This window comes from Gopherus flavomarginatus, chromosome 20 (genome assembly GCF_025201925.1).
Source record: "Gopherus flavomarginatus isolate rGopFla2 chromosome 20, rGopFla2.mat.asm, whole genome shotgun sequence".
NCBI lineage: Eukaryota > Metazoa > Chordata > Testudines > Testudinidae > Gopherus > Gopherus flavomarginatus.
Window position 1 is genome coordinate 17,355,318 of NC_066636.1, and position 13,981 is coordinate 17,369,298.

Below are 13,981 nucleotides of genomic sequence, written 5' to 3' on the forward strand. Positions count from 1 at the left end.
GGCATGCTGGGAAGGGTAGTCCGGGAAGAGAACCAAACCGGAAGTGCTGGTGGCCCCAGTTCCCATGGTTACCGCGGCCAGGGGTCGCGGGCCGCCGCCATGTCCTTCAAGCGGGAGGGGGATGACTCAGGCCAGCTGAACGTGCTGCAGGTGAGCGGCCGGGCCGGGCCGGGCAGCGGGTCCAACACCCCGGCTCCGCAGGGCTGCCCGGGGCGCCCCCGACTCCCGGCTCCTTCTCATCCCCCCCACAGCCCCTCTGGTCCCCGCCCCCCCGGATCCTCACTTCCCCAGAGCGATCCCGCCTGTCACCCCCATTCCCAGAGTGACCCCCCCGCTCCCCACAGCGACCCCCCGACTCCTCCTCAGCCCCCCCGCTCCCCACAGCCCCCGAGTGACCCCCCGACTCCTCCTCAGCCCCCCCGCTCCCCACAGCCCCAGTGACCCCCCGATCCTCCTCAGCCCCAGTGACCCCCCGACTCGTCAGCCCCCCCGCTCCCCACAGCCCCCGAGTGACCCCCCGACTCGTCAGCCCCCCCGCTCCCCACAGCCCCCGAGTGACCCCCCGACTCCTCCTAGCCCCCCCCGCTCCCCACAGCCCCAGTGACCCCCCAATCCTCCTCAGCCCCCCCCACTCCCCACAGCCCCCGAGTGACCCCCCGACTCCTCAGCCCCCCCGCTCCCCACAGCGACCCCCCGACTCCTCCTAGCCCCCCCGCTCCCCACAGCCCCCGAGTGACCCCCCGACTCCTCCTAGCCCCCCCTGCTCCCCACAGCCCCAGTGACCCCCCGACTCCTCCTAGCCCCCCTGCTCCCCGCAGCCCCAGTGACCCCCCAATCCTCCTCAGCCCCCCCGCTCCCCACAGCCCCAGAGTGACCCCCCGACTCCTCCTAGCCCCCCCTGCTCCCCACAGCCCCAGTGACCCCCCGACTCCTCCTAGCCCCCCCTGCTCCCCGCAGCCCCAGTGACCCCCCAATCCTCCTCAGCCCCCCCGCTCCCCACAGCCCCAGAGTGACCCCCCGACTCCTCCTTAGCCCCCCCGCTCCCCACAGCCCCAGAGTGACCCCCTGACTCCTCCTAGCCCCCCCGCTCCCCACAGCCCCTGAGTGACCCCCGACTCCTCCTACCCCCTGCTCCCCACAGCCCCAGTGACCCCCCAATCCTCCTCAGCCCCCCCACTCCCCACAGCCCCTGAGTGATCCCCCAACTCCTCAGCCCCCCCGCTCCCCACAGCCCCAGAGTGACCCCCCGACTCCTCCTCAGTCCCCCTGCTCCCCACAGCTCCAGAGTGACCCCCCGACTCCTCCTCAGCCCCCCCGCTCCCCACAGCCCCCTATTGACCCCTCAATCCTCCCAGCTCCCGCGACCCCTCCCCAGCTCTCCCCAAACCCCCATCCCCAGAGCAGTAAGAACATAAGAACGGCCGTACCGGGTCAGACCAAAGGTCCATCCAGCCCAGTATCCTGTCTCCCAACAGTGGCCAATGCCAGGTGCCCCAGAGGGAGTGGACCAAACAGGCAATGATCAAGTGATCTCTCTCCTGCCATCCATCTCCATCCTCTGACGAACAGAGGCTAGGGACACCATTCCTTACCCATCCTGGCTAATAGCCATTAATGGACTTAACCTCCATGAATTTATCCAGTTCTCTTTTAAACACTGTTATAGTCCCAGCCTTCACAACCTCCTCAGGTAAGGAGTTCCACAAGTTGACTGTGCACTGCGTGAAGAAGAACGTCCTTTTATTTGTTTTAAACCTGCTGCCTATTAATTTCATTTGGTGACCCCTAGTTCTTGTATTATGGGAATAAGTAAATAACTTTTCCTTATCCACTTTCTCCAGATCACTCATGATTTTATATACCTCTATCATATCCCCCCTTAGTCTCCTCTTTTCCAAGCTGAAGAGGCCTAGCCTCTTTAATCTTTCCTCATATGGGACCCTCTCCAAACCCCTAATCATTTTAGTTGCCCTTTTCTGATCCTTTTCTAATGCCAGTATATCTTTTTTGAGGTGAAAAGACCACAACATCTGTACACAGTATTCAAGATGTGGGAGTATCATAGATTTATATAAGAGCAATAATATAATATCAGTCTTATTCTCTGTCCGCTTTTTAATGATTCCTAACATCCTGTTTGCTTTTTTGATCACCTCTACACACTGCGTGGACATCTTCAGAGAGCTGTTCACAATGACTCTAAGATCTTTTTCCTGACTCGTTGTAGCTAAATTAGCCCCCATCATATTGTATGTATAGTTGGGGTTATTTTTTCCAATGTGCATTACTTTACATTTATCCACATTAAATTTCATTTGCCATTTTGTTGCCCAATCACTTAGTTTTGTGAGATCTTTTTTAAGTTCTTCACAGTCTGCTTTGGTCTTAACTATCTTGAGCAGTTTAATATCATCTGCAAACTTTGCCACCTCACTGTTTATCCCTTTCTCCAGATTATTTATGATCCCCTCAACTCCCCGCCTTCTGGCGCCCCCAACCCTCCCACTGCCCTTCAGCCCCAGAGCAGTCCCCAAGCTTCCCTCTCAACCCCTGAGTCACTCCCCTGCTCCCCCCAACACACACACACCCTGCCACTCCCCCATCCCCAGGGTGATCCCCCTAACACCCTCGGCCCCTGGTGCTCTCACTCTCCAACCACCCCAACACTTCTCGGCCTCTGGCTCCTGCCCCCCCACCCCCGCTCCTCATCCTTGCTGCTCTGGGCTCTATTCCCAGCATTGCCACTGGCCTGCTGGATGACCTTGGGCAAGTCATTGCCCTGTGCCTCAGTTTCCACATCTGTAAAATGGTGATAATGCTACCAGCCTCTTTTGTAAAGCGCTCAGAAACCCATGGATGAAACGCGCTAGATAAGAGCTAGAGATGTTGTTATTATTCATCTGTGGCCACACTGATGCCAGTTGCTCTGCTACCTACACCAGAGAGATTGATTCCTCTATAACGTGGCCTGGTCATTTATTCAGAAAAGAAGAGTTGCAGATCTGCTGGCAAACTACATCCCGGAGGATGAAGCGCTGCTGCTAAGGAACGGCAGGTGCGTTAGATCCATTCGACAGCAAGCGACGTGGTTCTGAGAAGACCGTATGTCATAAAGATCGGGTCAAATAAAATCCAACCTCAGCCTAAAGGCCACATTGAACTATGACCCTTTCAATCAGTTCAATTCATTAATTAGTGTATTTATTTATTCTGGGGAGTGAAGCTGCAAAATTGGCAGAGTGGCCTAATGCCCAGAGTACTGGAGTGGGAATCAGGACACCTGGGTTCTTTTCCCTGCTCTGCTACAGACCTGTTAGGTGTCCTTGGGCAAATCCCTTCATTGCTCTGTGCCTCAGTTTTCCCATCTGTAAAATGGGGATAACAATACTGCTTTATCAAGCTCTGCTGATGACAAGCACTAGATAAGTGCTAGTTAGGGGTTGTTATTTGTTATTAAATTAAGATCTGGATTTCCAAGGCCCCAGCATTCAGGAATGTTTTGCTCAGCCCATTATAAAAATAGGGACAATCTGTAAAAGTTAGACCCAAATCCAGGTTTAGATTTCAAACCCTACCAAAAGCTGGGATCTGGGCTGTATATTGAGGCTGATCTGGGTGTTTTTTTATTGTAGTTTTCATTTTGGCTTTGCAGTTCCCACTTCCCTTCACATGTAAAACAGCCACACGCCCCCAAGAGAGCCTCTGGCTAATATTACAGACTCAGACCGGTTGGCTCGGCATTCAGACTTTCCGATGTTTGTCAGAGAATGAGCACAGTCCAGTGGCCACGGAGCCAGGAATTTTGTTTTCAGTTCTCAACTCTCCTTGGTTGTCACTTACGTTGTCCTGACCTGTTTCCTTAACTGTAAACTAGGGACAACAAGATAGAGGGTGTGTGGTCCAGCATCCAGAGCATTGGAGTGGGAGTCAGGACACCTGGGTTCTCTTCCCAGCTCTGTCATTGACTCATTGGGCAAATCACTCAGTTGCCCCATGGGTAAGATGAGGATAGTAACACTTGACCTGGCTGCCTGTGCTTTGAGAACCTCGGCCAGTGACATTCGTAGAGGTCCCACTGCGCTGGGTGAATCTGAGAATCATGGTCCTTTATTCTAGTGGGTGTAACTAGTGTCTCTTCCCCCTCAGTGTTACAGCTGCGCTGTGTCTCTTAACGCTGATAAGAATGGCTGGGGCAGAGCCCATCTGTCCTAGTAGGTGTGTGTGAGGGGGAGATGCTCCTGGCTTGATGTGACTGTCTTTCCTCTCTCTCTCAGATACGCCTGCATAGTATGTTTCCACCGTCCGGTCTTCGACACACTTGACATGCTGACGGTCCATAGGGCCGGCAAGAAACACGTAGCTAGTAAGTCAGCCCTAAGGGCTCAGTTGCTCAGGGAGCTGCAGACCCTGGGTAGTGGAGCTGATGCAGGAGGAAGGAAGAGTCCAGCTTCACTCCCAAAGCTCAGGGGCAGTTGGTGATGCTGGAGGTAGAAGAACTGTCTTATCACTGACAGAACTGCCAGGCTGGATCAGACCCAAAGTCCTCGGCCAGTATCCTCAGCCTGACAGTGGCCAGCACCAGGTGCTTCAGAGGCAGGTGTGAATAGCAGATGTGGGATAATCTGCCTCTCACATAGGTCTCTTCCTGGTGTCTGATAGTTAGAGATCAACTGAAGCCGGGCTTGATCTCCTCCAGAACCTACGCTCTGGATCATCAGACAATAGACATGAGCCCCATGGTGCTATTTAGAGAGGTGTCTTTCATGGGCGAGCTGCCTGGAGCTGTCTGTCTGCCTTGGGAGAAGGACAGACTGAGATGACCCAGCGAGGTTTGGACCTTCACACTGCTTGGATTGCTCAAAGCCATCCATCCATCCATCCTCCTGAGACACAGCCGTCCGTGCCACCCCAAGCCCACAGCCACTTGGGCAGCCCATTGGCAATGTAACCTCGGCTGGGTGGCAGACTGCCTGGCGAGACTCTCGCTGCCTGGATTACCTGTGTCTGTCTCTCTCTGTGTCCCAGGCCTGCAGACGTTCTATGGAAAGAAGCGATCACACGAGAATGAGGTGCAGAAGCGGCGGCAGCAGGAGTTCCTGCGGGCAGAGGAGGCGGGCACGCAGGTTGGCATGTGCGCCCTATGGGAGCCCCTCGCATGACCTTTACCTGGCTGAGCTTGTCTGTGTTTTCCTTAGGATCTTGCATGCCCTGCACCCTTGCTGGCTCAGACCAGGAAGATTGCCCAGAATGCTTTGCTGAAAGCCTCTCCTTATAACAGCTGCTGCCGAAGAAACAGGTAATACCTATGCGTTCCCCGCCAGCGTGGGTCGAGGGTTCGCCATGGCGTCGGAGGATGGTACGAGAGCCAGGCACAGCCTTGGCAAGCTCTTTGTTGCAGGGTAGCGCCACCATCTGCTGGACATCTGCCCGCAGCAGGCTTTTCTGCTCCTTTCCTCTGTAAGGGCCATTGGCCCAGTTAGTGTCAGTTAGCATAGCTTTGTGGATGTCCGTGATACTGTGCTGATTTACCCCAGCTGAGGATCTGGCCCTGAATCCTTAAGCTGATCATTTTCCTGGTGGGCCAGGTGCTGAGTGTAGTAGGAATGGTTTCAGAGCAGGGGATTGTGATTCTCTTCTGTGCCTACTTTATATTTCAGCAGCAAAACTCATATTATGTAAAGGCAGCAGCTTTGAGAAGAGAGTGTGGTCTAATGGTCAGAGCAAGGGACCTGAGTTCTGTTTCCAGCCCTAGGTGATTAGGGCAGAGGCCTAGGAGAGATGATGTTTGGGTTCTCTTCCCAACTCTGGGAGGGGAGTAAGGTCTGGTGGTTAGAGCAGGGAGACTGGCAGTCAGGCCTCCTGGGTTCTGTTCCCAGATCTGGGAGGGGAGCGGGTCTGGTGGTTAGAACAGGGAACTGGGAGTCAGGACTCCTGGGTTCTGTGCCTAGCTGTGCCACTGACTTGGTCACTTCCCTTCTGTACCTCAGTTTCCCCATCTGTAACCCAAGGATAATATTTACTTTCCTTACGTGGAGAGTTGTGTGGGTTACTCCCTGTCCAGAAATCACTGTGGGTCCTCTGACAGATGGTGCTCTAGAGAGCAAGATACTATCCCTGGCTGTTACTGTGGCTGTGCACAGCGGGCAGCTGGTCGCCACTAGTCTCAGGAGACCTCTGTCTGTCTTAGGCCCGATGGCAGCGGCTCGAGCATTAGTTCTTCTAGGCCGGAGCCTGCTGCCCCCGCTGCCTTCGGGAGTGCCGTTGGGAAGCAGCCAGCAGAGCCGGGAAGCTCCACGGCGAGAGCTGAAGAGGGATGTGCTGCTGCGGATACGCCCCCCTCCACGCTGCTCCCTGGACCCGCCAGCCCTCGAGCAGGTACCAGCCTGAGAGGCTCTTGGGTCTTGCCCCTTCCACTGAGGCACCTGGGGACAATTAAATCGACCGTTCGCCTGTCTCACTGCAGCGGCTCGTATGTTTCTGCCATCTTCAGGATATTCCATTGCTGTTGTCTGCTGCTTAGAGTATGGGGGCTGCGAGGCAGGACTACTGGGTTCTATCCCAGGGGGTCATTAGAGTGAGGCATGGGGATGGGAGTCAGGACTCCTGGGTTCTATTTCCTGCTCTGGGAGGGGAGTAGGGTCTAGTGGTTAGAGTGGGCGGTGGGGAGGAACTGGGAGTCCAGACTCCTGAGTTCTCCTACTCTCTCAACCATTGATTTGCTATGTTGCGTTGGGGCAAATCCCCAGGCCTTGGTTTCCTGAGGGGGCGGGGGGGTGCATTCGTCATTGTCACTCAGGTTACAGATCACTGTAGAAATGCAAAGCGCCATTACCTTGTCACATGAGCTTCCTGATCTCAGCCTCCCATGAGCTGCCGGTTTGGCTTGGAACTAAGCATGTCCACAAAGGTGATGAGCTCTCCGCGAAGGTGCCGGTGGGCAGTGATGCTCCATCCCGACCTTCCAAGGCCTCATGGCCTCATCTCATCCCTTTCTTCTCATTCTAGATTTGCAGAAGGAACCTGCTGCGAGGATCAAGAGAAGCAGCAAAAGAAAATCCTCCTTGTCTGCCCAGCCTGGAGCCATCAGCCCTGGGAAGCGCCAAGCCCTGGAGCACTATCTCCTGCTGAGGAGGTGAGCTGCCTTCTGCCTGTTCCCCGCAGAGCAGCAGGGTGCATCAGAGGGGTCTGATCCCTGGGGCTGAGTGGTAGGAGCTCATCTCAACACTCAGCAAAGGGAAAAGTTCCCTAAGTCCCATCCAGCCCCTTGCTGGTTTAACCTACCATCTCTCCTCCATGGCTCTGCCCGTCTAGTTCTTGGGCTCTCATGCATGCAGTCCCACACAGCGCTCCCCACCCATCCATCTCCAAATGCTTTACAAAGGGATGGCTTCACAGGTGGAGGGAAACTGAGGCACAGGGAGTGGGATGGAGTGACAGGCACTGACAGAATTTGTTATAGAACCCAGGAGTCCTGTACCCTGTCAGTAGAGAAACCATCTCCATAGCACCGTCCTTCAGTCTTCTTAAATTGGCATCCATCTGCCCTGGTGTTTGTAGCTCTGTCTGTCTGTCCTTCCCTCAGCTCAGGCTGGATCCAGGACCCTTCTGGCAAGTGGATGAAAGACGAGAACGTGGAGTTCGACTCTGATGAGGATGAGCCGCCATCCCTGCCGCCGTCCTGACTTCTCAGCCTCTCCGGCTAGTGGGATGCCTCCAGGAACCGGGCCTGGTACTGAACTACAATGACCATCTCGTGGGATGGGGCTGGCAGAAGGGGGCAGGAATGGCCTGTCTGCATCTTCCTATCCAGACCCCATGGCTTTGATTTTGGATATAAATCACCAGGGAAGAAGGATGTTTCCAAACAGTTTCTAGAAACCCCCATCGCTGCTTCACTGTATCCACGGACACTGCTGGGGTCATTCTCAGTGGGAGCTGCCATATTGCCACCGCCACAGGTTCCCAGCACGAGGTCTGCTCTGTCTCTGGGGATGGGCACAAGGGTGGATGCAGCTCTCGGCGGGACACAAAGGAAAGCGGGGTGTGCTGGAGGAAGTCAGTGCTTCAGGCTCATCTAGCATCTTTCAACCCAGGATCATAAAGTATCTCCCAGAGGGAGGCAAGTATCATGCCCCTTTCGTGTGAGGAAACTGAGGCACAGACTGACAGCAACGTCCACGTGAGTTAGTGGGAAAAGTCAGGATAGAACTCAGGCATCGTGACTCCCTCTTATGTTCTGATCACTTTTATTAGGTGTATTACGGTAGCACCTAGGCACCCCAGCCGTGGATCAGGACCCCATTGTGCTGGGCACTGCACAGAAACGGAACAAAGAGACGCTCCCTGCCCCCTGCCCCCCAGCTCACTGGACAATGCTCTCACCTAACAGGCAATTCTCTGGCCTTTTTTCCCCCCTGTGGTTGGTTTGTTTTTAAAAAGTCGATCTTAAAATCGAATTGGCTTCTCCCTGTGCTGCTGGGGTGGCTTGGTACATTAAAAAGCACCACAGACGTCTTCAGTTCTGCTTCCTGGGGCCTATTCTGCAGCAGCCTACGCGTGAGGTGTCTCCTTCCTATTTGCATTACATTTGATGCTTCATTTAAAATCTATGTATGTTAACGACCACACATAGTAACAAGGAAAAGGGTGGGGGTCTCTGTGAGGCATTCTGGGGCCTGAGCACGTGCTTAATTGTAAATATGGGAGCAGTCCCGTTTGAAATCGGGGCTTAAAGTTAAGCACAGGCTTAAGTACTTTGCTGGATCAGAGGGCTGAAATTATTATTATTTACTAGTAAAAAGCAGCAGAGTCCTGTGGCACCTTATAGACTAACAGACGTATTGCAGCATGAGCTTTCGTGGGTGAATACCCACTGCAGTCAGACACGTGCTCCAGTACGTCTGTTAGCCTATAAGGTGCCACAGGACTCTTTTTGTTGCTTTTTACAGAGCCAGACTAACATGGCTACCCCTCTGATACGACTATTTATTAGGTGTATTATGGGTAGCACCTTAAAGCCTCAGTCATGAACCAGGACCCTCTTATGCTAGGCGCTGTATGTTGTGTATTAAGTGTATTACGGTAATGCTCAGGTGCCCTAGCCATGAACCAGGAACCAATGGCGCTAGGTGTTGGAAGTTGTATATTAGGTATATTACGGTAGCGCTCAGGCACCATAGCCATGAATCAGGTACCCATATTAGGTGTATTACGGTAGCACCTTAAAGCCTTAGTAATGGACCAGGACCCTCTTGTGCTAGGTGCTGTATGTTATGTATTAGGTGTATTGCTGTAGCTCTCAGGAGCCCTAGCCATGAGCAGGAACCCATATTAGGTGTATTACAGTAGCGCTCAGGTGCCCTTGCTGTGGGCCAGGACCCCATGGCACTAGGTGCTGCACAGACACACACGAGACCAATGTCCTTGCCCCCCAGAGCTCCCAGTCTCCCAGCTGGTTTTTTCCTGTACCCCTCGTGAGTCCTTAGACCCAGTGATAGAAACGCAGAGGCCAGATCATCTTCCTTCCTAGTCTGCGGTCAGACTGGGGTAACCCCACTGACTTCAATGCATCACACCTGATTTGCACCGGGGGAGTGAGAGGTTCCCACTGACCCAGCTGAGCTTTCCAAGTCCAGTCAGCCCTCAATTTGCACCCTGGCCCGTTCCTATCCCCATTCCCTGCTCCCTGATTCAGTATCCTTCCTTCTCAGGCCCCAGCAAAGCCTGGGAGTTGGTCCCTCCAGATATCTGGCTCCTGTTCAGTTTTCTAGCTGCCGCGCGTGCTGGCAGATCTCAGAGCCTCGTGGGCCTTCAGGGCGCTGGAGCTGCTCTCCCCAGGCCACTGCAGCTGTTCGAATCCTGAAAGTTCCCAGCTACGGTGCTTGTGCTGAGTTTCCAGCACTCGTTAATACAGCTTGAACGCTGCCAGGCATGAGCACAGGGGGACTAGCTGGCCAGCCGCCTTTCTGCTGGGGGCCCAGAACTTGCAGGTGCAGGGTTGGCTCAGGTGGTTAAAGCGACCTCGTCAAGGGTGGGAGTCCAAGGCCTCGACCCACCTGTTGAGCTGCTTGTGAAAGTGACGGCTCTGCTGGTCAGCTCAACAAGGAGGGAGGCATGTGAGGCCTTTTCGCAGCCCCTCAAGCACACCTAGTTGGTTCACGTCCTGCTTCGAGGAGCTACAGAGAACAGCAGCGGGGGAAGGCGGGTGTGGATTGGCACTGGGTGTGGGGCCTCTGGATCGGCACCGCAGGGCTCCGGCTTGGAAAAAGGATCGTGAAGCTCCTGGCCCTGGTGTTCTTCTGTGCAGCCCTTGGAGCCTCCCAGAGGGCGCCGTAAGCTTAGTTATTGGGAGGCACAGCAGCAGCCTGCCGGCTCCCCCCTCCACTGCTACTCCTAGTAAGGTCCAGTGGGGTAGGCCTGGGCCTGGGCCATGGGACAGCCGGGCTCTCTTCCTGGCTCTGCTACTCACCTGCTCCATGACCATGGGCAAGTCCCTTGCCTTCCCTGTGCCTCAGTTTCCCTGTGTGTGTCTGCTCTATTCAGCCTTTGAGCTCTTTAAGGCTGCCTCTTGCGCTGGGTCTGCAGTGCCTGGTGCAACGGGCCCCAGTCTAGCCACCACTGTCGGACAGTGATAAATCTAAATACTGGGGTAAAGTTTCCTCCCTGGCAGCGTCAGCTCCACTGCACATGCTGCTTCTGAGCTGCTGCCCGGGCGCTCTGCCTCCAGCGTGGTGAGCGGGCATGGGCTGTCTGGCTGGATCCTCCTCCCAACTGGCAGGCCCCAAGTTTGGAGCAGCTGATTTGAGCTCCAAATGGCCCTGCTGAGAACGAATGGGCCACATGCACCCTCTCACAATACAGGCAGAGCAGGGGGCCTGCCCTGGGGAGTCCAACGCCACGGAGGGGAATCCCTGTGGCCCTTGGCTTTGGGGGTGGAATAGGCCTAGAGGAGAACTTCGTGCTGTGAACCTCAGCGGCGAGGGGGCTATGGCCCCTGAGCCCCTTGGGATGGGAGGGGGATGCTTGGCATGATGCCAAAGCTGGGGGGGGGTCCTTCTTCTAGTCCACCTGGAGGCAGTTCAGGAGCAGCTCTGCCCCTGCAGGCACCTTGTGGGCACTGCTCTGCCTCATTTCCTGGGCTCGGGGAGGCTGAGCCAAGCCAGGCCAGTCTGGTCTCAGCTGTGGCTCTGGCTGCCCGTAGTTCAGGCTCCTACCTATAAATAGACAGTGGGTGTTGGGCAGCCATGCCCGCCGGGTCCCAGCGGGGGGAGGGCGAGCTCCTGGGATGAATCGCACCAAAGGGCTCTGGCAGCCAGGACCGGGGAGGATCATGGGGCCAGGTGCTGGTGCCAACGGGGCCTGAAAGGGGCCCAGGCTGCAGGGAGCGGGGCCGGCTCTGGGTGCGGCCGGAGCTGGAGTCCCCTTAGGAGCTTGGGGCCTGCCGGGCTCAGTGGAGCTGACTGCAGGCAGGGGGGAGTCACCACCCAGAGAGAGCAGGTGGGTGCCATCCTGGCTACAGAGCAGGCGCTCCTTGTGTGAGGCTGGCATGATCTGGCTAATCCCACGTGAGACACCCCCAGCCGCCCACACCCTGCTTGGGTCCCCAAGGACAGCAGAGCCGCCGGCTTTAATAGGTTGTTTTCAGCTGCTAGACGTGTACATTTTTAGGGCTTATAAACCTTTCCGGCTTGGCGGGAGGGGTAGCGCGACACACTTGACTGATGGCAGCCGAGGGGACACCGGCAGGGAAGGGAGCATTGTGGGTAGGATCGTGGGAGCTGAGGAAGAGGAGAAGGTGGTGGGAGGGGGGTGCCACCGGCAGAGATAGGGTCCAACCCCAATTACTGGGTATGGGGGACGGTGCTGGCCTCATTCCTCTCCTTGAGGGTGACGTCCGTGCTGTCCCGTAACCCGATCGCCCTCGCTCTGTTTCACGGCCTGATCCCAGGGGTATAAATACACCAGGGCACGGGGCACTTGGCTGCGGCGCTGCCTGCCTGCCTGCGACCATTCCCCCAGCGGCAGCTCCGGGAGCCTATCGTGCCAGAGCTCAGCCGCTGAGTCCCCGGAAGGCGCCCGCCCGGGTCCGTGCAGCGGTGGGCTCAGGAGGGAAGGTGGCACCACAGGGCAGTGCCACTTTGCAGCTGTGCCAGCCCTGGATGCTGCAGGCTTCAGTCCATGCCCAGCGCCTTTGGAGACAGCCCGGAGTTCAGCTGCAAAGTCTCCACACTTCTGTCTCCAGCATCCACCAGATCGTGGGTGCAAGCCAAAGCTGATGGCGTCCCACCTCCCCTCTGCTGTGACACAAGGGCCCCTGCTCCACCTACCCCCACTTAGCCTGCCCCAGGGGCCAGTGCATCAGGGTCACTGCTCCAGAGGGCCAGGTGGGGTTGGATCCCTTGCAGCAGGCGGGGCCCTCTCCCATGGTTGGCCCCCAGTGGCCCACGGGATACTTTGCTTTCAGAGTACCTGCCTCCGACAATCTCAAAGCAAATTATAGAGGCAGGACAGGCTCAGCGGCCCCATACTACAGAGGGGGAAACTGAGGCACAGAGGGGCCTTGCTCCAGGGTCACACAAGGAGTCAGGGGCAAAGCGGGGAATAGAACCCAAGCAGCCTGACTCCTCCCCCACCTCTGAGCTAACCACTGGACAATGCTGCCTCCCATTTATAAAGCTCTTTTGAGCCTCCACCTTGATTTGCCCCTTACATGGGGCAGGACTTCTCGGACCTGCAAATGGAACCCAGGTGTCCGCAGCAGTCCAGTGTGGCCACCACCCAGAAAGGGGCCAGGAGCCAGCCCAGCTCCATAGCCCCCTGCAGTGCTGCCCCCTGGTGGTGCTGGCAGGGAATTGCCTGTGGTCACCTGTGCAGGGATGCAGCCCAGTGAGTGTCCCGGAGCGAGCCCTGCCAGCGGCCCAGGCCCTCCCCACCCCCCCCACCCCATCAGTCATCCCTGCTCCTCGTGGCCCAAGGCCGCAGCCCTTTGATGCTAAGACGCCTAAGTGGGAGCAGTGCCACTTGTTTATGAGCCTGGCAGCCCCAGGCCAGGCAGGGCTTAGCATGGCCCCAAACGTGCTTGCTGACTAATGCCACCTGCCCCGATCAGCCCATGGGTGTGACGGCTGCAGGGACAGGGAGGGAGCCAGCGTGCCACCATTACCATATAAGCCCATCAGTCGGCGCCCGGCTTGGGGCCTTCCCCCCTGCCAGCCTGGGCACGTGAGGCCAGGCACATCAGCCCTCCCCGCGATGGCCCCTCTGTGGAGCCTGACTCCGAACTCCTTCATCCCAGGGGTGTCTGTGCCCAGGGATCCGCACGTCTGGAGTCAGAGTGACAATGGATGTGTAGGGCCATGCTCCCCCCCGCCAATATGGCGGGGGCAGCCCCTGTCGGGCAGGTGCCGTAAGGAGCTAGGCTGGCTGGGAAGCCACGGCATGAGGGGCACCACCGGGAGTGAGGCTGCAGGGCTGAGTGCCCATGGGGGACCCCCCCACCCACTCACCAACGTGCCTGTTGATTCTCAGCCCCTCCATTGCTCCAGGAGCTGAGCCAGGTGGCAGGTGCGTGAGGGGGCCGGGGCCTGGCGGGAGGATGAGAAGAGTGTGTGCACGGGCCGGCAGGAACTGGGGGTGGGGGGTGGGCGGAGGGGGGTGGCATCCTTGAAATGACCTTCCAGCCACAGGGTTTGGCGCAAGCTGGGACGGCTGGAGCTGAGGTTGCACTAGGCCCTGGACAAGCGGCGCTGGGGAGCTCGGCAGGAAAAGGGGGGGGGGTCAGGTTAGTGGTACATTCGAGGCAGAGCGCACCGGGGGTAGGGCCCCACCACTAGCACCACCAGGTCTCGGCCCTGTTCCAGTTGGGGGTGAGCTTGGTAAGTCCATTCCCTGCTCCGCACCTCAGTTTCCCCTCCCACCCCTTGGCTAGTTCCAGGGTGAGCACCTTGGGGCAGGGCCCCGAGCTCCCGGGCAGCCTCTAGGC

General features: G+C 57.0%; 1 protein-coding gene across 1 annotated transcript; it reads left to right on the forward strand.

Moving 5' to 3' along the window:
* Window positions 1-54: 54 nt before the first annotated feature.
* Window positions 55-8,518, forward strand: SCNM1 (sodium channel modifier 1). Its single transcript, XM_050929947.1, has 8 exons — window positions 55-150; window positions 2,985-3,055; window positions 4,275-4,363; window positions 5,026-5,123; window positions 5,196-5,296; window positions 6,188-6,375; window positions 7,006-7,132; window positions 7,583-8,518. The coding sequence occupies exons 1-8, from the start codon at window positions 100-102 to the stop codon at window positions 7,680-7,682; spliced, it is 825 nt and encodes a 274-aa protein (XP_050785904.1). The 5' UTR covers window positions 55-99; the 3' UTR covers window positions 7,683-8,518.
* The last annotated feature ends 5,463 nt before the right edge of the window (window positions 8,519-13,981 follow it).

Bases quoted from the DNA above. Each gene is read 5' to 3' on its own strand.
- SCNM1 (XM_050929947.1), top strand. From the start codon at position 100: ATGTCCTTCAAGCGGGAGGGGGATGACTCAGGCCAGCTGAACGTGCTG. The intron at 4,364-5,025 runs GTAAGTCAGCCC...TCTGTGTCCCAG, and splicing joins CGGCAAGAAACACGTAGCTA to GCCTGCAGACGTTCTATGGA. The intron at 7,133-7,582 runs GTGAGCTGCCTT...TCCTTCCCTCAG, and splicing joins CACTATCTCCTGCTGAGGAG to CTCAGGCTGGATCCAGGACC.